Genomic DNA, 25,423 nt, shown 5'->3' with positions numbered 1-25,423 from the left:
ATGCTAAGCAAAGTTCATTGTCCCAACACATATATTTTAATTGCTTTTTCTCCTGTGGTTGTGGATGCTATTGGATTAAGTCTTGACTGTATTTGTTAGGTGGAGTGGAAGCCACATAAGATGGGGCCAACCTTTCCGACTACGCCATGTCACAACAGGAAAATACTTGAGTCTCATGGAAGACAAAAGCCTTCTACTCATGGACAAAGAAAAAGCTGATGTAAAATCAACTGCATTTACCTTCCGATCTTCCAAGGTAAGACAGAAAATATATTTTTGGATTACCTGTAATTATGTCCCCACCTGTAATTATGTCCCCATTTCTTTTGATGTTAGAAATGCAAATAGAGAAAGGATGTGAGTATCATTTCTCTTTGCATTTTTTTTACATGTATTTCTAAATTTCCAGTTTCTCTTCCATCCATTCCTTTCCAGCAAAACTCATTTCCTAAACCACTAAAACTGCCCAGGTGTCTCAACTGGTTTATAGCTCTTTGGTTGTTTACATATAACACATGCATCTAGCTTGTTTCTGTTTTACTTAAGCTTTGACAAGGGCACTTAGCACAAACCTGTAACAATATGTTGGTAAAGCATGTCAGAACCTCAAAGGCACATTTACACATCTGTTCTTACATGCAGACCTTTTTTCTTAGGTCTTTTGAATCATTTGTAGGGGGAAAAATCCTCTAAGAAAACTCTTTAGATCTCTGATAAAAATTCCTCTGAACCAGATGATGAGTAGAATAGGAAAAAACACATATGCATCAAGGTCAAGTTGGAATGCTGGTGCTCCAGCACAGCTGGTCCCCTCAGTACATCATGCATGGTCGCCAACATACCAACCGCACAATGCAATGGATTCCCATTCAGGCTTCAGCAAAATAACAAATGTCCTCAACAGTGAGGTATCTCTGGAATAGTTGAAAATCACATGTTGAGTTGACAGATGCCAAGCATCTATTGTATTCATTTTTATCGTAATTATATACTTGTGTCCTTAAGCTAATGAGGAATGTGAAATTTGAGCATAATGGTAGGAATGAGGCTGGATTACTGATTAGCTTTTGTTGCAGAGATGGAAAACCTGATGTCCCTGTTATAGCTAAAGGGAAGTTTGGGTGAGTCCAGAAGTAAATGTGAGAAGACAGTAGTAGCCTGAGCACACATCCCTAGTGCCATTCTGTTAGTTGTCCTGCTTTGCCGTATACAGAGTGGTGGAAGATGCTCCAGACTCTGGAGGTGCCCAGAGATCTCCGGGAGACACAGCAGTGTAGATCCCTATTCTGTATGGTGAGAATAGAGAGGTGAAGCTGGTAAACCCCAATGTACGATCTCAGACAGGATTCACATATGTATATTTGTTGTGTGGACCCATAGACGGCTCTGAATGCTCTATTTCATGGACCTCTGGTGGGCAGTTGCTCTTTATCTCTGTAGATGGAAAGCACAGTTGGTCTTGCTGTGAATGAGCTTAGTGTTCCTTCTTAATGAACTATTCAGTTTCTCTAAAGTTAATCTCCTATTAAATCACTCTAATATGCAAGTAGTTAATAATTCACTGTCCTATACTCCACTTTTTAAATTCACCATGACAATTGTATATGATAACATGGTTGAGAGTAGTGAAGGTAGAGGTGAAAGCCAGGAAAATACTTTGTTTCTAGAATCACAGAATTTTCATTTTAAAATCACTGGCAAATTAGGTAATAAAGTTTTTTCTTATAATATAAAAATAGTAACCATTATTTCTTTCTAAAATTACTTCTTTATTATGTATAATAGTCACAGAAAATTTTTAAAGGGGATAAAGAAGTGTAGTAAGGGGAAAATTATATTCCCTTACAAACAGTTGTGTGTATGAGTGTATATTTCAGTTATTAGTAAATATATACATATTTTTATATTTAAGCTAATTAAAATTGAAATCTATTTGATGAAAATTATTTTCTGCAATTACATCATAAAGAAGCATTGAACTTAGAACCAACTAAAACAGATTAAGATAGTCTTTAATTATAGATGAAATTATATATTTTTAAAACAAAATACTATTTTTATATTAAGATTTTAGAGAATATAGTATAAATAGATTCTCTCATTACATTTGATCATGGCCCTGGTCTTTGAAATAAATATAGGGTTCACTTAAAGGTGTGTATATATATATATATATATTTTTTTTTTTTTTCACTTAAAGGTATATTTGTTGCTTTTTTTTCCTTTAGTGCTATTGACAGGTTAAAAATGCCTGTCATATCTTTATATATTTTTATTATCCTATTTCCAATAAAAATAATGAGTACTTCGATTTCTGGAAGGCAAAGACTTTTTTATACATTCTGAGTACACATTTAATGACTATTGATTGATGTACTACTGTGTTGCAAATCAACTGTTCATTATTGATGAAAAATTGAACTTTTCCAGATCGGTTGAAAATATCAACTTTTATCTTGGATTTAGGGTATGGTTTTGGAAATTCTGAAGTAAAAACCATCTCTCATGATCCTTTGTACTTGCATTAGCAGTCACTTACCTGTAACTGTTGAAACCACTTTAAAATTTAGCAAACCATTAGGATTATTCTTAAAAGTATAAGTGAAAGTGGCTTTAAAAAACTATTCTGGTTAATATAAGGAGGAATTTTTTTTTGATTGTCATCGGGATGTCTTTGACACTAATGTGAGCACTCAGGACCCAATCTCAAATTCATGATTTGACAGAAGACTCAACAATTGTTGGTGAGTACATATTTTCAGAATACACTGAATAAAGTGGAAAATAGTTCATAATATAACCTATGTTCTCTTTTTTCCAGCTTTATTGAGATAAAATTGACATGTAACATTGTGTAAGTTTAAGGTATACAACGTGATGATTTGACACATGTATATATTGCAAAGTGATTATGTTGGTCTTCTTTAGAGACAGCATTTTACATAATGAAGAATTCAATTGGATTCATGTAGATTTTCTTAGACCAAGTGTTCTTCAGTTTCTCTACCTGCTAAAACTTGAACCATCACTTTCCAGTGTGTTGAAATGTCAGTTTTAATCATTGGTAGGTCTTGCCAATTACAAATGTATTGTACTTCCCCCAAGATGTAATTTGTCTTTAGCTTAATATGCCACTAAAATATTCCCCTGTAGGTGATATTTCTCCAGTTTTCTTTTTCCCCACACACCCTGAACGACAACCTTTTGCTACTGAAATTATGGAATACCTACCTCAAATAAGACTGCCGTCGAGATGACAAGGGTTATGGATCACAAGGCAGAAATAGAAAGAACAAAACATTTCAGGACATAGTTTTTAGTATGTCATTTTTATTTGGGATTTTTTAAATTTTTGGTTCAAAAAATGTTTAAGATGTTTTAAAATATCCACACACAATGAAAATAAGTATAACAACTAACAGTTTATTATATGCCAAGTAATGTGCTAAGCACCTTACCTGCGTTATCTTATTTAATCCTAGATCAAGCCTATGAAGCTTAGATAATATTTTTAATCTTCATTATGCAGATGAGAAACTGTGGCTTGGATGAATTATGTGGCAGTTTCAGACTCTGGACGTAAATAATAAAACTAAAGCCCTCTTGAATAAGAAAATTAAAGATTTAATAATAATAATAATGATAATGTCAGGTAGAAAAGATACATTGCTCACCTGTGATCATCTGTTATGGTTGTTTAGTGATTGATTAAATATCTGAAAAAATAAAAGCAGAGTGGAGAATTTGTTTTTTTCTTATCAAAATAGTTATACAAAGTCATCGATGGAGATAGATTTTGCATTTAATCAGGATTAAATTCAAAATACATTTTTTCAGTCACCCTTTTTCAAGGGGTGTTGATGGCATAATAGAAAATAATGCCAATTATGGTTTCATAGAAGATACAGAAATTCAGTTAGAGTTGTTATGCTGATCCTTTTTAGTGGCAGTCAGCCCGAGAATGAGCTCACTGAAACCGTCTATGGTTAAGATGAGGTGTATCAGTCAAAGTTCAACCAGAGAAGCAGAGCCAGCATGAGATATGTGTATAATAAGGGATTTTTATTACGAGAATTTGCCTTATGAGATTGTGAGGGCTGGTTAAGTAAGCCTGGAGTCCATCCTGCAAGTGGCCGGAAAGGAAGATCGTGATTAGGGTGGAACCCCATGGGTACTAGCTGCTTGGCGTCTTTGAGTTCAGGGAAAGCCTAAGTCCTCCTTAAAGGGCTCACCTGATTAACTGTCACTCATCCAGGGTATTTGCTCCCTGTCAACTGAAAGGGACCTTGAGTACATCTGCAGGATCTTTCCACCTTTGCCATGTAATGTAATCTGACCATGAGTGCTCTCCCATCATGTTCGTTGGCCCAACCTACACTCAGGGGGCGGAGATTACACAGGATATCAGAGAGCTTTTCCTAAGGTGCTGTGATCTTGTTTTCCTGCTGCTCAAAGACCCTTCCAGAACAAGAAATTTTCTAAAGCCCTTCTCTCCACAAACCCACCCACCAGAGTGTTTCCTCACGAGATTTCTGAACACCAGCGATAAAAAATAGCTGTGTCTTTTTTATAACCCTGCTTTGGATGGGCAAAGCTTGGCCTGGTCTCTCTGTTCCAGTAATTTCTCTGACCCTCTTGCGTTTTTAGACTCCGAGTTCTCAGTGACTATTTTATGTTTAAGTGTGACACCATAAAGAAGCCAAAAAATTTTTGACCTTTTAATTTTCCTAACTTTAACCATTGTTTGTCTTAAGGAAAACCAACCATGACAAAAACAAACATGCCATCCTTGAAGGATAAAGCCTTTTTTTCCCCCCTTCCTGTCAGCCACCTGATGGAATAATTTAGAAGGATTTAAGGATGATTTCAATTAATGCTAGAAGAATCTCTCTGAACTACCTTGTCCATATAACAAGAACATAATCCTACCTAACTAATTTAAAAATCTTAATGAGCCTTGGGGTGCCTGGGTAGCTCAATTGGTTAAGTGTCCAACTCTTGATTTAGGATCAGGTCATGATCTTGGGGTCATGAGATCGAGCCGCACACGGCCCGCATGGGCTCCATGCTGGGCGTGGAGCCTGCTTACGATTCTCCTTCTCCTTCTGCCCTTGCCCTCCTCTAAAAAGACCTTGATGAGCTTCGTTTGGTATATCTAATGCCTGTGTATCACTTCATATGGACAGTTGTCAGAAATAGTTTTGGCTTTATGAGCCAGTTTGGTATGCCCAATGCCAAAATGTTACTTAATATTTTTCATACTGATCTTTTCTAATTCTAGAACCATTTTCTTATAAGATTTTATTTATTTATGTGACAGAGAGATAGAGAGCACAAATAGGCAGAGAGGCAGGCAGAGGGAGAAGAAGGCTCCCCGCTGAGCAGGGAGCCCGATGCAGAACTCCATCATCCCAGGACCCTGGGATTATGACCTGAGCCAAAGGCAGCCACTTAACCGACTGAGCCACCCAGGCGCCCCTAGAACCATTTTGATATTCATTAGGAAATTAGATTTTTCTAAGCATTCATAAGTGGAATTATTTGAATGTTAGGATTGGGAGTAGTTTATAAGTATATTTTCTGTGGGAAATCTGATGGGGTATGTGATTTTCTTCCAAAAATGTATTCATTTAATAAATCTTTATTGAGAATCTGGTATTTGCAGGCACCATTCTGCTCCTGGGGATATGGGCCATTGAGGTGAAGGAACCAGACATATGATTCCTGCCCTTGAAAAACTAAGTAATAGTCAAGTGGGAAAGAAGGCAGTTGAGAAGCAATTTCAGTAAAATGCCAGCATTTCGCTCATAGTTGTAGTATTAGCATGCTGTGGTTGTCCATGAAGCAAAAGAGAAAATGTCTATCCAAACAATCATCTAATAGTAAAAATAGAAGTCTTTTCAGTAACTCTAGACTGTGTCAAAAAGAGTTGTTTCTTTTTGAGCATTTTTATGGTTCTCAAATCTCAAGATTATTCTTCTAGGATGGACAATTAGATAATTCAAAAATTTATGGATGTTAGTGAATACCAAGATGATAGTGAGGATCTAAACCTTTCCTAAGTTAAATGAAGGAGGTATGGGGATTAAATCTTATGTAGTCTTTTGAGGAAAGTTTCCACTTAATGGCAAAGTGCCTATTATGTCAGAGTGCTATTAAAAGCAAGCTGATCTTGGGGGGGTGCCTGCTTGGTACAGCTGGTTAAGTGCCCGACTCTTGGTTTTGGCTCAGGTCATGATCTCAGGGTCTTGGGATCAAGCCCCACATTGGGCTCCACATTCAGGGTGGAGTCTGTTTGGGACCCTCTCTCCTTCTCCCTCCCCCGCCGCCATGCACATGCGTGCATTCTCTCTCAAATAAATCTTAAAAAAAGAAAAGAAAAGGCAGCCTGATATTGAGATTGGAAAATTTCTATTGATCTACTTTCAACTTCATTGACCCCTTAGCCTGTAATTCCAAGCTGATGTTAAGCTGATTCAATTAATTTTGTATTTCAATTATTGTTTCCATTTTGCTAATACATTTCATTTTATATAGTTTCTGTTTCTCAACTGAGATTCCCATCAGTTTATTCATTATGCATATGTTTTCCCTTATGTCCTTAAATGTATTTTATATTTATAATAGTTGCTAATTGTAAGGGCTATCTCTGCATCATTTCTATTACCTGTTACTATTTTTTCTTTGGTATGGGTCACATTTGATTCTGTTTTCTTAATTTAGTGTAGATCACCTTTTGTTGTTTTTTTATATCTACTTATTTTGACAGTATACCCTGGATATTAGAAATGATAGGTTATAGAGCTCTTAATTTTGTTAAGGGTTTTTGGTTTTTTTGTTTTTTTGTTTTGTTTTGTTTGTTTTTTTCTGAAGAATGATTTTAGTTTCAGCAAGCAGTTAACCCTGTTGGACTGAATCTCCAGTTTTGTTCTCTCTTTTGCAGTGGGCAGTGGCTTGTATTTCTGCTCACTCATTTCAGCTTTCATCTGCTGGCATTCTGTGGGGCATAGTTTAGCAGTCAGCAAGAATTTGGGTGAATTTTATAAGCAGACTTTGCAGATACTTTTTTGGTCCAGGATTTAGCTCATCTAATTTTCCGGCTGCTTGTGAGCCCTAAAGTGTATTCTCTGATATCTCAAGCCAGTATAGCAGCAGATTTCTTCTGCCTGATCTGCAGGCAGATTGGGCACGGCACATGCCCCACAGCAAAAGGCAGCTTTTAAAAAAATCACCTGGGTACTCTTCCTCCAGAGAGAAAAATATTCTCCAGTTTCTCCCTGCTTTTGGTCCCTCTCAAGCATCTTCAGACAGATCCTGGAAAGTATTTTTTTTTTCTAAATTTCATAATTGTTATCTATGGGAGGATTAGTCCAACTTAACTGCTCTGTCATTTCCTAAAGCCAGAGTAAAACAAAAACAGAAACAAAAGAATAAAAAAAAAATGAAAAAAAGAATAAAAAAGTGATGCCAAAACCAAAAGCTGCTAATTTTGATACAGTGTAGCTAATACAGAGTATTAGTAAAATTATTATTTGCCTAATCTGGACACTGTATTTCTAGTAATATAGGCTAATTTTATGTTAGAGGCTTTTAGGAGTTGTCACATTCTTGACTCATGCTTATGCGTATAGTTGTTCAAAGCATCTAGATTATTCTCACCTGAATTTCTCCTTCTCTTAAACCTAACTTACAGAAAATGACAGGAAATAAAAAAAGGAAAGAACATGAATGGCCTTTGTTCTTTTACACAGCAAATAATCACACTTTACTTTTTTCTAATGTTACTTCAGCAGTTTTTCCCTCAGCTGAGGATCAGAGATAGTTACTACAACAGTCTTTGTGAAATGTCATGATTAAAACTTTTTTTTTTAAAGATTTTATTTATTTGAGACAGAGAGAATGAGAGAGAGAGAGCACATGAGAGGGGGGGAGGGTCAGAGGGAGAAGCAGACTCCCCGCTGAGCGGGGAGCCCGATGCGGGACTCGATCCAGGGACTCCAGGATCATGACCTGAGCCGAAGCCAGTCGCTTAACCAACTGAGCCACCCAGGCGCCCCATGATTAAAACTTCTAACCCAGAGAGTGATGTGAACTACTTAATAAAAACCGGACAAAGCATAACTTTACAATTAGTAATTGTGACTTCTCAAAACACAGTCCACAGTCTGTAAATAGACCACCAACTAATTCCCTTGGATAAAAGAAAAACAAAAAGTTAGAATGTTAGAAGCTCATTGTTTTATTCTGAGGAGATAATTGTTATTTTTTCCCCTAGAATTTAATGTTCCCATTGATAGGTTTGGTGTAAGTGGATTAGTAGTTTATCTTCTTTGATAGAATGAAGTTGGAATGGCTTAATTATCTGTTTTATTGCAGATTCTTAGAATCTGCAATGATGGTTAAATCAACTTATAATTGTATTCATTTTCTTATATGACCTTGACTTACTGTATTAAGAATTTCAATTCATTTTAATTTTCAAATGTTGGAGTGTTGGTAATCATTTGAGTTGTTAGTACAATGTGCAAATGACATGAACAAAATCTATCAAAATGTTTTACTTGAATCTTTCCTTTTTGTATAACAGCTGTAAAGTTTACTGCAACCTAATCTCAAAAACATTTGTGTTAACTATTAGTAATTTCCAACTAATTGTGTAACTATTACTCCAAACTAATCTTCAAAAACATTTGTGTAACTGTTATGAAAGCCAAACAAGGAAAGGCACAGATGAAATTTAAAGTAAATTTAACTACATAAGGAGGTACATGCAACCAAAAGAACATGAGTTTTTTTTTTTTTTTTTTTTTTGCTGTTATTTTAAGGACTGTGTAGAACTTGAAGACATCATGTGTGCCTGAAGACCAGAATTAAGTGTGGGAGGGAAAACCGAAAGAGCGTGTTGAAGGAGGAAGCATTTAAATAAGTAGGAACTTGTGTATTTAGTGTCAGAGGATTGCTTGTTTCTTCATAGCACAGAGAGCTTACCCTAGTAGCTCCAAATAGTTCTGTAGAGTCCACATTGGAAGTTGTAGTTGTGGGAACTGAATGATAGCTTTGATCAGTTCAAAAGAAATCATCACTATTACTAACATCCTTAGTAACATCTCCATCAGCATTATCAACACCATTTTCACAGTCAGAATCATTAAAATTCATGTAAATGTTTATTTTATCCCAGGCACTGGGCTGAACACTTTAAGTGCATTATCTCATTTTTTCTGATACTACCGGCAAGATACTTCTGTTAACTTTATTTACAGATGAGAAACCCGAGGCTTAAAAGATTTAGTTAAATTGTCTTAAGGTCACAGAGGTAATCAGTGGCAGAGATTGAACTCAAAACTGGATTTTCTTTTCCCCTAAACCTATGCTCTTAACCACCAATAATGAAAAAAAATCTGGAAAGAATATGAAGCCTAAGCTACTAATTTTAAGATCTCTGGTTTGGAGTTTGCCATAAAGCAATATAAAATTTTATGTTAGGGCCAAAATAATTTTCTACCAGTATGAATAATTCAAGGTTTGTTTATCTTTATAATTTCCCACTTTGATTTTCAGTATCAGTTGAACTGCTGGAATAGAGTAATTGACATTATTATTTTAAAGGATGTCAGACGGCTGAATTTTTCAAGGAACATATTTACAAAAAGGCAAAGTTCTTTCAATATAAACTAGTATTTTTAGGACTTTTGCTTATCTTTTTTTTTTTTTTCTTAGGAAAAATTGGATGTAGGGGTGAGAAAAGAAGTCGATGGCATGGGGACATCTGAAATAAAATATGGAGACTCAGTATGTTACATACAACATATAAATACAGGCCTGTGGCTTACTTACCAGTCTGTGGATGTGAAATCAGTGAGAATGGGATCCATACAACGTAAGGTAAGATTATGTAAAAACGCAATTTATAGCCGCCATTTTGTATGACAAAAATACACAAACGCCAAACGACAAGACTTTGAGCTACCTGCTAAACATGCAAAAAGGTCAAATCCCACCATAATAATCTCTTTGGTTTTTGTGAGGTGAGCAATGCTGGATGTTACATCATGGCTTTAAATATTAAGCCAAGAAATACACTCTTTTCCGCATTCTAGCAGTCTGCCTACTTCACTTTGTTCTCCATGCTCCTGCCAGGGTTATGTCTCTACAATGCAGGAGAGCTCATGCTCTCTACCTAATTAATTACTTTAAATTTAAAGGCTTATACTTGATGAAGTTATTAGAAGATTTTTGTGCATGTTTGGGAGCTTAGGTATGTGAATGTACTTTTCTAATGCTAAATGCCATCAATTCTAAAATCAAGTATTTTCACTAATAATTTGGTATCAAAATCAAGATATTCTGTAAGTATAAAAAATAAATATATAAGTATAAAAATTACACTGGATTTTGAAGGCAAAGAGCAACAAAAAGAGAATGTTAAATACTTCATTAATAACTTTATTCTTTTTATTGGTTGAAATAATATTTTGGATATATGAGGGTAAATCAAATATATAATTAAAATTTTTACCTTTTTTCAAAAAAAACTTTTTTTGATGTGTGCTCTAGAAAATTTAAATTTACATATTTTAGAAACACTTTCTGCCACCCCTTCTCGCCCACCCCATGCTTCCTTCCAGTTACTACCACCCTGAAAGATAAATACTATCATTGCTTGTGATACTGGGGATGAGATTTGTGCAGGACTTTTTATTCCATTTTATGGATGGTGATTTTATTGGGGGGAGGAGCAGGGAGAGAGAATCCCAAGCAGACTCCCAACTGCATGCAGAGCCTGATGCAGGGCTCAATCCCAGGACCCCAAGACCGTGACCAGAGCTGAAACCAAGAGTAGGACACTTAACTCACTGAGCCACCCGGGGGCCCTGTCATATTTTTGCAAAGATAGAAGTAAGTTTTAATCAGAAGATCACTAGAAACTTTGGGTGCCATTTCCCCATTCTCTATACTTAAGTGGTAAATGCAAAAAAAAAAAAAATTATATATATATATATATATGGCTTAAACAATTGTCTTCAATCTTTTTTTGCCCAAGTACCACTTGAATGGATTTTTAAAACCACACACCGCATGGCATAGTTTTTGTTATAAATTTAAATAGTTGCAAATAAGATGATTTCTGGCTTATTGTAAATAGGAACATTTTAAACCAAACTCTGCATATGTCTTTTAAATACGTTGTATGGGAATTAAATACCAGGAGTCTCCACAATTACTTTTCCTCATTCTGCTGAGTTCAGTGAAGACACCAAGCCCTGGAAATTTTATCTTCCGAGTGTACCTCAAAGTAATTCCCTCTGCCCCCTGCTACAGATCTAGTTCAGTCTTTTTCATCCTTTGTGTGCACTATTTCCAGAGTCTCTTAACCAGCGTCTCTGCCTGCCTTCAGTTTTACTTCTCTCCAATCTATTCTGGCTTTATGACCGCCATGTTTGAAATGTGTCATGGCTGAGCTTTACTTCCTGTGGTAATTCCAGTCTTCTTACCATGACAAACCCAATCACCGCTTAATCATTCCTTTCTCTGTCTTCAGTCCATTGCAGTTATGCTAGGGTTCTTAATCATTACTCCACTATCTTATTCCTTAGCCATGGGTCAAAGTCAAAGTGGGACTTAGACTCAACATCATAGGCTAGCATAGAGCTTTTCTTTTGGAAAGCTAAGGGTGTTGAGAAGCTAAGTAGTCTTAAGTTAAAGAAAGACTTTATAGGCCATAGAAGAGATAATGTAATAAAATCTCTGCTGCAGACTTATTACCACTTGGAGAACTATCAAGTATAGTAAATCCTTAGGGGGAAGACTTCAGTGTGGTCACAGTGTATGTATGCATGCATACACACACACACACACACACACACACACACACACACACACACACACACACACAGACACATGTATCCCGCATCATGTGAATATTCATATTTTGCTGCAGAAATATAAATTTATTGATTGCAGAGTGATGCACGGGCCACACAAGAATATTACAAATAGTATACAGTTTATCTGAAAAGATGTCACCAAGAATTTTTGATTAGCACACGTAGGTCTTTTTAGAACTGAGAGCATTGTACTACCATATCTTTAGTGTCTGTTTTCCTTCTGTTGGTTAGTTTCTCAGGAAATGGGTTCATTCCTCTTCTCCATGTCAACCATCTTCTCTTTCTCTCTTCAATTTCTTCCTGTTTTCTAGATCTGGCTTCTCAGTGTGTCCTCCAAATCACTCACTTTGTTGTGTTTGGGTACTTGTTTCCTTAAGTTCTTTCAGTGCCTTTGAAATTTCACTTTTCTTGTAGTATTTCATGATCTCGCCCCCAGTCACTATATGTCAGCTTTCTGTTTTTCATCTATTCTGGTTGCTCATCTTGTGTACTTTCTTACTGTGAATCTTCACTCCTGTTTCACAGAACTTATACCTTCTTGTATCCTGTGGACAGTTGAAATAGTTTATATATGTAAGTGATATCCTGCTATTCCTGTTTTTCTGGCTTTTTAAAAACTTAGGAATTATTGCTGAATTTTATCAATTAAAGGAATTATAAATCATGTTTTGGTGTCCTTCAATTTGTTGATAAATAAGGTAATGGACATTACGATATTGAAGAATTCTTAAAGACATAGATGAAACTCTATTTGGCCATAGTTTATTATGCTTTTAAAATATTAGATCTTATCCACTTATTATTAGAATTATTATATATTCAGAGATAAAATCAACTTTTCTTTGTTAGGGATACTGAAATTTGAATTTTCATGGAATTTTCATATGTCACAAAATATTCTGTTTCTCTTCTTTTTCAACCATTTAAAAATGTAAAATTCATTTAAAGCTCACAGACTGTACTAAAAAAAAAAAAAAAAAGGCAACAGGCCATAGTTTCCTGACCTTTGGTCAGGACTAGTTTACTGTGAAAATTATCTGTTCTTTGAAGATTAATTAGAGCTCACGTGTAAACCTAGGATCTTTTAAATATTAACTCTTTAATTTCCTTTCTAGTCTCTTTTAAAGTAGAAAATTTGATGAGATCAGCTTATTTATTTGATTCTTAATTTGCTAGGAAGCCATCTGTTTCCTCTGGGATATTACATTTTTTGCCATTGAGTTGTAAATAGTATTGACTTATGACAGTGCTACAATTTTAATGTCTTTTGTGTCTTATGTCTTATTCTGTTTTTTTTTTTTTTCTTTTTAAAAATTTTATCTTTAGCGTGGCTTGTGAAAGGTTTATCTCAAAGAATTAAATTTTAGGTTATCCTTTTTAGCACTTAATTTGGTTTCTAGTTCATTAATTCCTCTTTTATCTTCATTAATTCCACTTTTCCATTTCGTTTTTCTTTTCTTGAGTCTTACAACAAGTAATATGTTCCTTCATTTTAATCATTTTTTTTTCTTTGTCAATGAAGACATTTAGGCTACAGAGTTGCCTTTGAATACAGACATAGCTCTGTCTCATTGATTTTGGTCTAAAGAGTTCCTCTTTACTTTCTAAATTGTGTATAATTTTAATTCTAGTTATTAATTTTAGTTCAGTACACCTGCTTAGATGTGCTGAAATGTCTTGCTACAAGCACTGAATGAAGGAAGCTAGAGACACACAGTACCATTTATGTGTAGTACGTAACTGACCTTTGCTATGAAGAGTTGGGAAGGTGGGGAGCAGTGTAGAGGATGGGGCCAGGAGGGAGCACTAGGGGAGACTTTAAGGTACTGTAATGTTCTCTTTCATGATTGGGGTGTTGGTTGCATGGTACATTCATTTAGCTGTTCAACTAAGATTTCTACACTTATTACTTCCCTAGAAAGTTCAGAAACACAAAGCCTAACCAAAGAACTAATAATATTGCATTTTTTAAAGAACTTTGCTGCCTGAGAAACAATGATCATTACTTATTACTCAGTCTTTGTTCAGAACTGCTGTCTAATTGACATACCAATGCAATGTTTTCCTTTACTGCTTTGTTCAGAGTTTGCTTAGACTGTAGTTCAGTCACTGAACATAGATATGTGCGAACATTCTGGTGTCTGTTTTGTTGAACTCATTTACTGACTCATTCTTTTTAAAAGAAAAACTCAATGAATATATTGAGTGGTTTGTACGAGACCTGCACCTATTATTTTAAATGTACACATCAGCTTATTGCCCCTTGTACCTGCCTTTTGATTCTATTTATTGTTAGGGTTTACCTTTGGAGTGCACATCTTCTTAACACCCATTTAGAAAGGAGATGGGAGTAATGATGTTATTTCTGCATTTCTACAGGCTATTATGCATCATGAAGGTCACATGGATGATGGCTTAAATTTATCTAGATCTCAGCATGAAGAATCACGGACTGCACGAGTCATCCGGAGCACAGTCTTCCTTTTCAATAGATTTATAAGGTACATTTTCTTTTGTTGTAGTAGTGGTTTGACATTTTATTTCAATGTCCTTATTGGATTTACAAATACACAATTCTAAAATATACGATGGTGGAAAACCTATGATTTGGTGGATTGGCAGTACACATTAGAAAATGATAGATGATTTTATGTCTTTCTCATAAATAAACCTTTATGAGAATAAAAAGGGAATGTGATTTTTAGAAATTTTGTGTGTAACTTATAATTCATAACTGTAATTCAGGATTATTCTATAATAATATACCTATACTATATTCTATAATAATATAATATACCCTTATGCTGGAACTGTTTAAATTTCCTTTCACACAGAGGGTAATGAAGCGTAGATACTTGTGAGTTTTGAACTGTATGTATGTATTGATTTTAAAGGGTGTGGGGAGGAGCAGAGGGAGAGGGGGAGAGAGAATCTTAAGCAGGCTCCATGCCCAGTGTGGAGTCCAACGCAAGGCTCCATCTCACAACCCTGAGATCATGTCCTCAGTTGAAATCAAAAGTCGGACACCTAACCAACTGAACGACCCAGGTACCCCTCGAATGGTATTTATAAGTGATTCTTGTAGTAAATAACTTTTCCTACTTCATAATGGAAACAGTTGCATATCTACAAACTAAATCAAGCTTGTGGTCAAGGTGTTTCCTGGTAACATTATACCAGTATACATTCTGGCTTGTGATGGATTTACCTATGTCTCTTTAAACTTGCCAATTTGATGGAAAAAAATTTGTGTGTATGTATATACAGATAGATGTATGTATTTATAGTAATTTTTTAAGTTGAATTTATTCAAGAATTGTGAAAATAGGTATTTCATCTTTGTTGACCAGATTTGTTTTTCTTTGTGATTTACCTATTATATAATTTAATTCATCATGTTCATGTTTTTTATATATGTGAGTTTTACTTATATGCTTATTAGTATTTACTGAACTATTAGACTTCCTGAATTTATAGTTTTTTAATATATCTTAGAAACTTTTTTTTTTAAAGATTTTATTTATTTTTTAACAGAGAGAGAGAGAGACAGTGAGAGAGGGAACACAAGCAGGGAGAGTGGGAAAGGGAGAAGCAGGCTTCCCGCCGAGCAGGGAGCCCGATGTGGGACTCGATCCCAGGACCCTGGGATCATGACCTGAGCCGAAGGCAGACGCCTAACGACTGAGCCACCCAGGCGCCCTATCTTAGAAACTTTGAAACATTTTACATAATTACAGAATATTTTAAAGGGTATGTTATTTTAAGTAAAATAATTTGATCCTTCCATAATATTCATGAAAGCACCAAAATTCTTTAAAATCTCCATGTCTTTACAATATTGGCACCAATGTATTTCTCAAAGTAAATTATTTTTAAGTATTTGTTTTATTAGTGTAGGCTTATTTACTGTTAAGAGTCTAATTTTTAAAAAATGCATAGGCAGACTTCTGTTTTTTATTTCTTAGAGTGAAAGTCAAGGTCATTTAGTTTTTCTTCATTTGTGTTTTCTTATGTAGTTTCTTTTCTTTTTAAGATTTTATTTATTTTAGAGAGAAAGAGTGCACGAGTGCATGCTTGAATGTGGGGAGGGGCAGCGGGGGAGAAAGAGAATTCTAAGCAGACTATACACTGAGCATGGAGCCTGAGGTGGGGCTTGATCTCAGGACCCTGAGATCGTGACCTGAGCCGAAACCAAGAGTCAGATGCTTAACTGTCTGAGCCACCCAGGCGCCCCTCAGTTTATTTTCTGTGACCCTTCTGGTCTCTGTCTTCCAGGTCAGGGTAGTGGTGGTGATGGTGGTGATGGAATTGTATATGTGTGTGTTTGCATTTGTGTTGTGAGAAGGGATTCTATTTTTCTCGACTGCAAGAAAAACATATTAAACCTTCTTTTCCTTTAGGTAGATTAGTGAATGTTTTCTGAAAGTAAGTTATATTAGGGAGCAATCTGTGTTTGGTAGTAATATTGTTTAATCTTCAAAGTACAGAATGTAGAGATGAAATTCATAGCTTTAATTTTTGCTCTGATATAGTATGATTCTACCAGCTTTGGTTTTCCTCAATTATTTTTTTCTCTTCATTTTTTTGTTCATACATTAAGATGGTGAATGTCTTTATAGGAGACAGGTGTTGTAATACTTAACATAATTAACAACTCTAGGAATCTTGGATGGTATTTGACAAGAGGCTTCTAGAAAGTAATTTAATGGTTACATTGCTAATAGCAGATAAATGTCAGTTTTTAGGTTATTAAGTTGAATATATTATTTGTTTTTACATTTAAAAATGTAGGTACTGTATTTGATGGGGCACCTGGGTGGCTCATTCGGTTGAGTGTCCAGCTGTTGGTTTTGGCTTGGGTCATGATCTCGGAGTCATGGGATTGAGGTTCCTGTCAGGCTCACACTGAGTATGGAGTCTGCTTGTGCATCTCCCCTCCCACACTAGCCTCCTGCTCACACACACGGGGCCTTGGCCCACACACTGGCACGCTTTCTCTCTCTCTCTCAAATAAAAAAAAAATCTTTAAAAAAATGTAGATACTATATTTGAATCACTTTTGAATTTCATTCACTTTAGTGTGAGAGTTGAGTTTGACTTCTTTATAAGTACATTTATGATTCAACTGAAGTGTAATAGGATAAAATGTTTAGAATAGAAGTATATCATTGTATATAAATTTTCATTGTAAAAGGGGAGAAAGAATTTTCTTCTGAAAAGTCATTTCTCTTAGTTTTTGGGCATAGAAAGACTTATAGAGACGATAAAACTAAACAGTTCTATTGTAATTGGCAATTTTGGACAAAAAGAAGAGTTGTACAGTTTTTCTATTTCTACTCTTCATAAGGCTGAAGTCAACTCTTTCAAAATTATTTGTAATCTCTAATTGGTGATACATTTTAATTATATTTGTGAGCATTGTCGATTCAAAGATAAGCTAATTATCATTTATGAGGCCCTTAATTGTTTTTAAAATGTAAATTCTAAAACAGATAATTAGCCAGGAACATTTCCTTGGAATAAAATATTGCCACATAATTTTACTGTTGCAGAGAGCAGGAAAAGAAGTATAATATTTTATGCATTAAATTTTGTCATGCCTAATATGAGTACTGCTATATCAACTATAGTATATGCATTCTCCCATTCTTTTATGGTGTCGTGTGTTTTTTAATAAACTTCTTATTTTAAAATGATGTTGAACATTTTATTTATTTATTTGGCAGAAAGAGAGAGCACAAGCAGGCAGAGCGGCAGGCAGAGGGAGAGGGAGAGGGACAAGCAGACTCCCCGCTGAGCAGAGAGCCCGATATGGGGCTCAATCCCAGGACCCTGGGATCATGACCTGAGCCGAAGGCAGACGCTTAACCAACTGAGCCACCCAGGCACCCCTTATTTTGAAATGGTTTTGATTTACAGATACCATATTTTAAAGTTCTTTCCAGATACATTCAAAGCTATGAATTTTAAAACTCAGAATCTCGGAAAGCTTAACGAATTAACACATTGACATGCCAGTAATAGGTTTTTCTTCAAAGAAAATGCACCACGATATTTCTTAATCCAATTGTAAATACTTTTTTTGTCCAATAAGAGAAAAACATTTTAATATATTATTTTCTGATTAATGAGAAAACTTTAAAAATTAACATCACTGGAATGTATTTTTAAACAGGCAGGAATTTTCAGAATGGCAGTGAGGGTCACTGATCATGTAGCAGTTAACAGTTCCTTCTCCAGAAACAAAAAAAAACAGAACAAGTGAAGTCAGAATTATGAAGCTGGGAAGCTGCATCTTAAACCTTGAAGTGTATGTAGTGATTTAAAGTGAAAAACAGTTGGTTTCTGAATATTGAGACCGTTGGCTTTGTAGGAATTGGTTCTCAATGCCCTTCAGGTTTTTGTCTAGGTGAGTTTCTCTTGATACTGGTGCTTTTAATATAGCATCGTACATACTTGACAAAATTTAGAATTTTTTATTTGAAAATATTAATTATTGCTGTTTGAGGAAAACTAGGACCTTGCCTATGGGTTCCTTTTACAGTGGTGTTGGGAGAGAAAATAAAGCTTTGCATTCTCTATTGTCTAAAAAATCATGATTGCAGATCGCTGATATAGAGAAATGTTTGCTATTTATTTTAGGGGCCTTGATGCACTCAGCAAAAAAGTGAAGGCTTCCACAGTGGACCTCCCTATAGAATCTGTGAGTCTAAGTCTGCAGGACCTGATTGGCTACTTTCACCCCCCAGATGAGCATTTAGAGCATGAAGACAAGCAGAACAGATTACGAGCTTTAAAGAACCGGCAGAATCTCTTCCAGGAAGAGGTGAGTTTCTACCAACATTTATCTTTTATGCTACTGTCTTAGGAAAACAACTTCTCTGTAGGGAAATTCTCTGACAGTTTGCATTTTGAGTTGGATGAGCAGGTAAACTATGGCATAAGGGAACCAGACCTTGGAGGAATCCTGCAATTATTTTTGTTTCTCTGTCAGGGAGTTCTCATTTAAAAAAAAAAAAGCGGAACACTTTCTTCCCCTGGCAAAGGACATTTTATTTTGCTGTCTGCTCAGCCTTTATGCTGATCATTCATTGCACTGCAGTTTACTTCATGTTTGTTATATAAACACAGTATCTTGAAGTGTCTAAATGAATACAGGCTTTGAAAAACAAGGTTTTTTTTTTTTAAATTTTTTGTTTTTTTATTTTTATTTTTTTAAGATTTTGTTTATTTGAGAGAGAGAGAATGAGAAAAACAGAGGGAGCATGTGAGGGGGGAGGGTCAGAGGGAGAAGCAGACTCGCTGCCGAGCAGGGAGCCCCATGCAGGACTCGATCCTGGGACTCTAGGATCATGACCTGAGCCAAAGGCAGTTGCCTAACCAACTGAGCCACCCAGGCGACCCAACAAGAAGGTGTTTAGACTGTTCAGGTTCTTGAGGCTAGTTGGACGTGCCTGAGGGTCCATAGGGAGCTTTGTATTGGGAGGGAATCTGCCCAGGAGAGGGCAGGCCAACCTGGGGAGGCAGAACTCAGGGCTCTCTGCTTAGAGAAACTCCACTTATTACTTTTATGTGCATTCAGTTTTTGTGTGTGATTTTATTTCATGCACATTCCAGTTAAAAAGAGCTCAGGTGCCATGTTTTATAGACAGAATAACAGAAGGACCGAGGGATATGTTTAACGATCCTAAAATGAGTGTTGGCATTAGTACCATATATTCAAGAGTTTCAGTGGGAGGATGTCAGAGGTGAGCTGGCGGATCAGCCTAGCTCAGCAGGTGTCCCCATTCTCAGTGTTCCCTGTATGTGGAATAATGAATGTGTCTGAGTAAAAGTATCTTCGTAAAAGTATCTAAGAAAAAAGGTTAGAGAATATTGCTGAGGACCCATAAGCCCTAACTCTACATTGTTCTAGTCTGAAAACCATTTCCTGATTTTCCATCAAAGGCCTTTGAAATTCACATTAATTTATGAGGACTTTTCACTGTGTATACAAAAAACTGATGTGTTTAGAGACCGTAGTGGTATGAAAGCACAGGGCAGGTCAGCACGAGTCAGTAACAACATGGAGTAGTTTGTTGGGTCCTTTACATTTGATGTGTGCCAAAATGTTAGACTATGCTGCATTCACTTAGTATCCTGAAAAACTAAAATGAAATACTGGGCTGTGAAATTTTGAAGTATTGATTTGGATTTTTTTTTCAATTTCTCATGGAAGACAGCTTAGATGGGGACCTAGAAATGTGCATAGGTTCATGGCACCTCTTACAACGCTGTGAGAAATAGGTTTCCTTGATCAGTCAACTTGAACCAGCTCCTCCTTTCATGTGCTTTTGGCAACCTTGATCTAGTAATAATAAAAGCATAATTTCAAATGTAGACAGTCTCTTACAAAGCCCTATAATGCATTTTTATTTGCTTCAAAGATCTCTTTTCATGAGCTTTGCTTCATTTATTAGCTCTTTCATTTAATATTAAAAATAATGATAATGATCATGATCATAATCATGCCTACCCTAAGAACAAGGATTCATAGCTCTTAAACTTTTCTAGGAGAGGAAAAGAAGTCATTTTCCTCTACTCCTCTTAGGTTCATTGGTTGGGGTCCTGCGGATTAGAGTGACAAAAGACAGATATAAGAAAACAAGGTGTTTATTAACATGTGAATCATGCATATCCATGGGAGCACTCAGTGATGAGCAACTCAAAGGAGTGGTTAGAACTCAGGCTTAAGCAATGTCCACAATAGCCAAACTGTGGAAAGAGCCAAGATGTCCATCGACAGATGAATGGATAAAGAAGAATTGGTATATATACACAATGGAATATTATGCAGCCATCAAAAGGAATGAGATCTTGCCATTTGCAACGACGTGGATGGAACTGGAGGGTGTTATGCTGAGTGAAATAAGTCAATCAGAGAAAGACATGTATCATATGACCTCACTGATATGAGGAATTATTGATCTCAGGAAACAAACTGAGGGTTGCTGGAGTGGTGGGGGGTGGGAGGGATGGGGTGGCTGGGTGTTGTACATTGGGTAGGGTATGTGCTATGGTGAGCGCTGTGAATTGTGCAAGACTGTTGCATCACAGATCTGTACCTCTGAAACAAATAATGCAACATATGTTAAGAAAAAAGAAAAAGAAGAAGATAGCAGGAGGGGAGGAATGAAGGGGAGTAAGTCAGAGGGGGAGACGAACCATGAGAGACGATGGACTCTGAAAAACAAACTGAGGGTTCTAGAGGGCAGGAGGGTAGGGGGATGGGTTAGCCTGGTGATGGGTATTAAAGAGGGTACATTCTGGAAAAAAAAAAACTCAGGCTTATATAGCTTCTTAACAAAAAAAGGACAATGAATTTGTAGAAAAGGAAAGAGACAAAGGAAAGGAGTTTTGAGCCTCTAGGGGCAGCAAGTTGTGGGAAGGTGTATATATGGAGGAACTAGTGGAAGTTAAGGGTGAGTTAGTAGAGCTATGTAGATTCCTCTGTGAAGCCTCTGGGCTGTTAAGTGTTGGGCCTTGTTTCTTGTGGTTAAGCATCTCCTGTCCTTCCTGGTAGAGGAAAAGGGCAGAGAATTTTTCTTGTGTCTGATTTTCCTCAGTTGCCTTCAGCTCAAAATAATCCTTATGCCAAAGTTGCATATCTTGGGGTGGCATTCTCTGAACCTCTTCATGTACCCCTCATGGTAGACTACAGTTGTGACCGATCCATTAATCCAGTAGTAAACCTTGCAAATAGGAGTATAAAGCACATAGTTTTGTATTGTTCTTCTGCTTCTATTTGAAAATAGCCCTCAGGACTTAAAAACCACTTGAATTATGTCAAGAACATTTTATTTCACATGCAAGTGTGTTTCTTCCTGAGATTTAAATAATATGACCTCAATTTTCTTATGATTAACAGTCTTACTTTAAGCCAGGCTTTTTTTTTTTTTTAATTAACTTAGATTTTTTTGGGGGGGGGGTCTGTGAGCAGAATCACGGTTTCTTACGGTAATTTGTATTAACCTTCCAGGGAATGATCAACCTCGTGCTCGAGTGTATAGACAGGCTGCATGTATACAGCAGCGCGGCGCACTTTGCTGACGTCGCTGGGAGAGAAGCCGGCGAGTCCTGGAAGTCGATTCTGAATTCTCTCTATGAGTTGCTAGGTAAGAAGTATGACAGTTTTCAAGGCAACTGACTCACGTCTATTTCAAATGATCACCTAGCAGGTAATGTAGTTTTCATGATATGCTTCTTCATCGAGGCTTTTGGTGTTTACTGTTGTTGCACTTAAAGCCAAGTGATGTTTATAATACTTACGTCCATCTCTGAGTGTGGACTGTGGCCAGAGCAGTAGATTGGTCTCTGGTTTATGGAGGGGAGTCTTCGAGGGTGTGAGTTTGTGGGTGAGGGACCTCTGTGTGAATTTGCATGAAATATTTCCTTTACGATTCTCAGGTTAGTCCCACAAGACCTCTCTTTCTCCCTTACAAGAATCTTATCAGGAACCTTCTCTCTTTTCCTTCTGTAGTCTTTTTGAGATTTGCGTTTGCACCCTCTATATATGCTTGAGGTAAATTAAGAACGCTTGTGGTGGTTTGTGCTACATTCCTTTGACTGTATGCAAACATACGTCCTTAGTATTTTTGGCCTGGGCTATTCCACTAGCTTTCACTTGTCTCTTGTCAAGAACTATGAACTTGCAAGCTAGTGAGCTGACCTCCAATGAGGATAAAGAGGTATAGTTTATTTCTCAAAGCAATGGATGAATCCAAAATATCAGCATTCTTGGGTCCAATTCCTCAAACCCCACTTCTCATAGGACAATATGAAGGGAAGAGTTGACATGCAATGGGTTGAGTCACAGGAAAGGAATTGTGAGCTTAGGGAGTCCGAATCAGTTACACTGGAATTATTTCTGCCCATCCTTTGGCTTTGGATGGAGACACCATCTCTCTCTTCCAAGGCTTCTTGCTACAAACATCCTTGAAAAGAAAACCCAAAGTAAAGTCTTCCAGTGGCTCCTTCACAAGACATGCAAAAACAGAAGACCCATGGAGAATGACCTCTCTCTTCACTTGCCCTCAGTTCCAAAATCCCAGATTCATCTGGTACACTGTAACTGCACATCTCTTCCATTTAGACATTTCTCACCTTTTTTCCCATCATTCCAGAGGGTGAAGTTTAACTTGCTTCACCTGGTATGTGAGGCCCCGGTGAACTCTTCCAGGCTGGTCCTTGCCAGTGTCTTTCCCCTTTCTCTAGCCATACCCATTTCTGAGTGCCCTGTCCATGCTTCAGTGACATTTTCCTGCACCCCGTTTTCCAGAATTCCTGTATATCCTTTGAGGCCCAGTTTACACCTGACTTTTTTGAAGTTAATGTTGACATTTTGCTAACTCTCAAGCACGATTGAACAGTTCCTTCTCTCTCTCTCTCTCTCTCTCTGCTTTCTTGGCACTTAGTATTTACTTGTGTTATAGCACTTACCCATTTCTTACTTAGTTACATATGTGCCTGTGATCTCCAGGGCAAGAATGGAACCTTTTCTGATTTTTGCATCTCTGTCCTTTAACTTCATGACTGGCACATGGCAGATACTCAGTAAATGTTTACTAATTAAATAAATTGAGTTCTGATAGAGTAGGAAAGTATAATTCCTAAGTAGAGAAAAGAAGTCTTGAGGCATTTTTTTGTGTGCGTGTGAAGAATGAAAGGTAGTCAAAATATTTGGAAATTCTCTATAATATAATTGAAACTCATTAAAACTTAATAATACTATTTAGCAAATAGAACTCTTGTACCTGCTAGCATTTCTAATATCCTCCCTTTAGGTGGGCTATTTGATCTGCCATGAAAATTAAACACATGTAGTTTGGTACTTTCAGAATAAGGGGTAACACTGGCTAGCATTTCTTTGAGTAGGACCCAGACCACAGAGGCTTTCTAGGAATCTGGATTTATTATTTTACCCATGAAATCATGAAGACGAGGATTTTATGATGCCAACATTCTAGGGGCTGCATTTCTTTTCCAGTGAAGAAATTACAGCACTGAATTGCTATATTTGGTAGGGCCTGACGTATGGTAGTGTTTTAATACCACAATTGAACATCTTCACTTGCTATGACATGGGATTCATTTCTGTGACAAACTAGATGCTTAAGGTCAAGAGGTGCCTCATCTGTGTTTGAGCGTAGGAAGGATTATGTGCAGAGACAATGTTGTAGAGAAATCTAGATAATGCGCATCTTATATTTTCACATCGGCTCTTTCCATAGTCTGTTACTTTTTTCGTTTCAACCAGTCCATGTGCTCATGTATCCATAAGTAATAAAAATGTGCAGAGGGCATTATAATGTTTTTTCTAAAATCATAGAAAAAATCTAATCCAGCAAAGTCAACACTTCAGTTTTATCATTTCAGGCTACGTATCCCTCAAGGTTATATTCCTTTTACCTTCACAGACTTCTTTATTAAATCTCATTATTTTAGAACCTATTGGAGTAGTAGTAATAAACTCTACAAAATGCTGGAGATGTGAAGAGTGGGAGCACCGCTTCTCATCAGAATTGGTTTCATCGGGGGTGCCTGGGTGGCTCAGTTGGTTAAGCGACTGCCTTCGGCTCAGGCCATGATCCTGGAGAACCGGGATCGAGTCCCGCATCGGGCTCCCTGCTCAGCGGGGAGTCTGCTTCTCCCTCTGACCCTCCCCCTTCTCATGTGCTCTCTCTCTCTCTCTCTCATTCTCGCTCTCTCAAATAAATAAATAAAATCTTTAAAAAACAAAGAATTGGTTTCATCGTTTAATTTTTAATGAGACCATGGCTAAAGATATGATTTTTAAATGGTTTATTCAGAGTGGGGGGGAAGAAGCAGTTGTTGTAGGTGGAATGATGATAGATCTCTTAGGATATGTCCACTTGCAAATTACAGCCTCAAGTGGCTCACACAGTGGAGGGCATTTATTGGCTTGTAGAGCTGGAAGTCAGCTAGTGGGTGTACTCAATGGCTTCATCATGGCATCCAGAACCTGCTTCTTTATATCTGTTCTGCCTTCCACAATGGTCAGCTCCCTCCAATGCCGGCTTCCCTTATGTGGCCTCAGTGGGCTCCCCTCAGCTCCAGTGCTGCAGATTTCCTCTCTGACATGGAAGAAGTGAAAGAAGGCTGCTCCTTGAAATTATCTTGGGAAAGAGCATGCCATTTCCTAAAACCCCCTAGCAAATCACCTCTTTCATCTCATTAGCCCAGACTGTGTCTCTAGTCTTTCCTGAGCTCATCATTCTTGCAAGGGAGGATAGGCGTTTCACCAGCACTGGCTCTGACTGATCAAGGACTCACTCCTGGAACTGGGGCCAAGCCCTTGGACTGCTTGGCTGCCCTACAGAGGTGAATGTTGCAGAGAGTTCTGGGGAAGAAGCTAAAGTGTCCAGCTCAAATGTTATCTTAGATACTCGACTCACCCAAAAGGTTTTATGGACTAAATTCTAACCTGAGTGCCTTTGTCCACCATGTGACACCATGTGTAAACAGAGTTGGCACTC

General features: G+C 36.9%; 1 protein-coding gene across 1 annotated transcript in view; it reads left to right on the top strand.

Moving 5' to 3' along the window:
• Positions 1-25,423, top strand: part of RYR2 (ryanodine receptor 2) — a 732,757-nt gene that overhangs the window by 357,613 nt on the left and 349,721 nt on the right. The window contains 5 exon segments of the mRNA XM_027588196.2: positions 100-256; positions 9,721-9,885; positions 14,268-14,389; positions 18,531-18,714; positions 21,907-22,042. Of these exon segments, the coding sequence (XP_027443997.2) occupies positions 100-256; positions 9,721-9,885; positions 14,268-14,389; positions 18,531-18,714; positions 21,907-22,042 (764 nt within the window).

Source organism: Zalophus californianus, chromosome 15 (genome assembly GCF_009762305.2).
Source record: "Zalophus californianus isolate mZalCal1 chromosome 15, mZalCal1.pri.v2, whole genome shotgun sequence".
NCBI classification, from domain to species: Eukaryota; Metazoa; Chordata; class Mammalia; order Carnivora; family Otariidae; genus Zalophus; species Zalophus californianus.
This window is presented reverse-complemented; position numbering and strand designations above follow the sequence as displayed.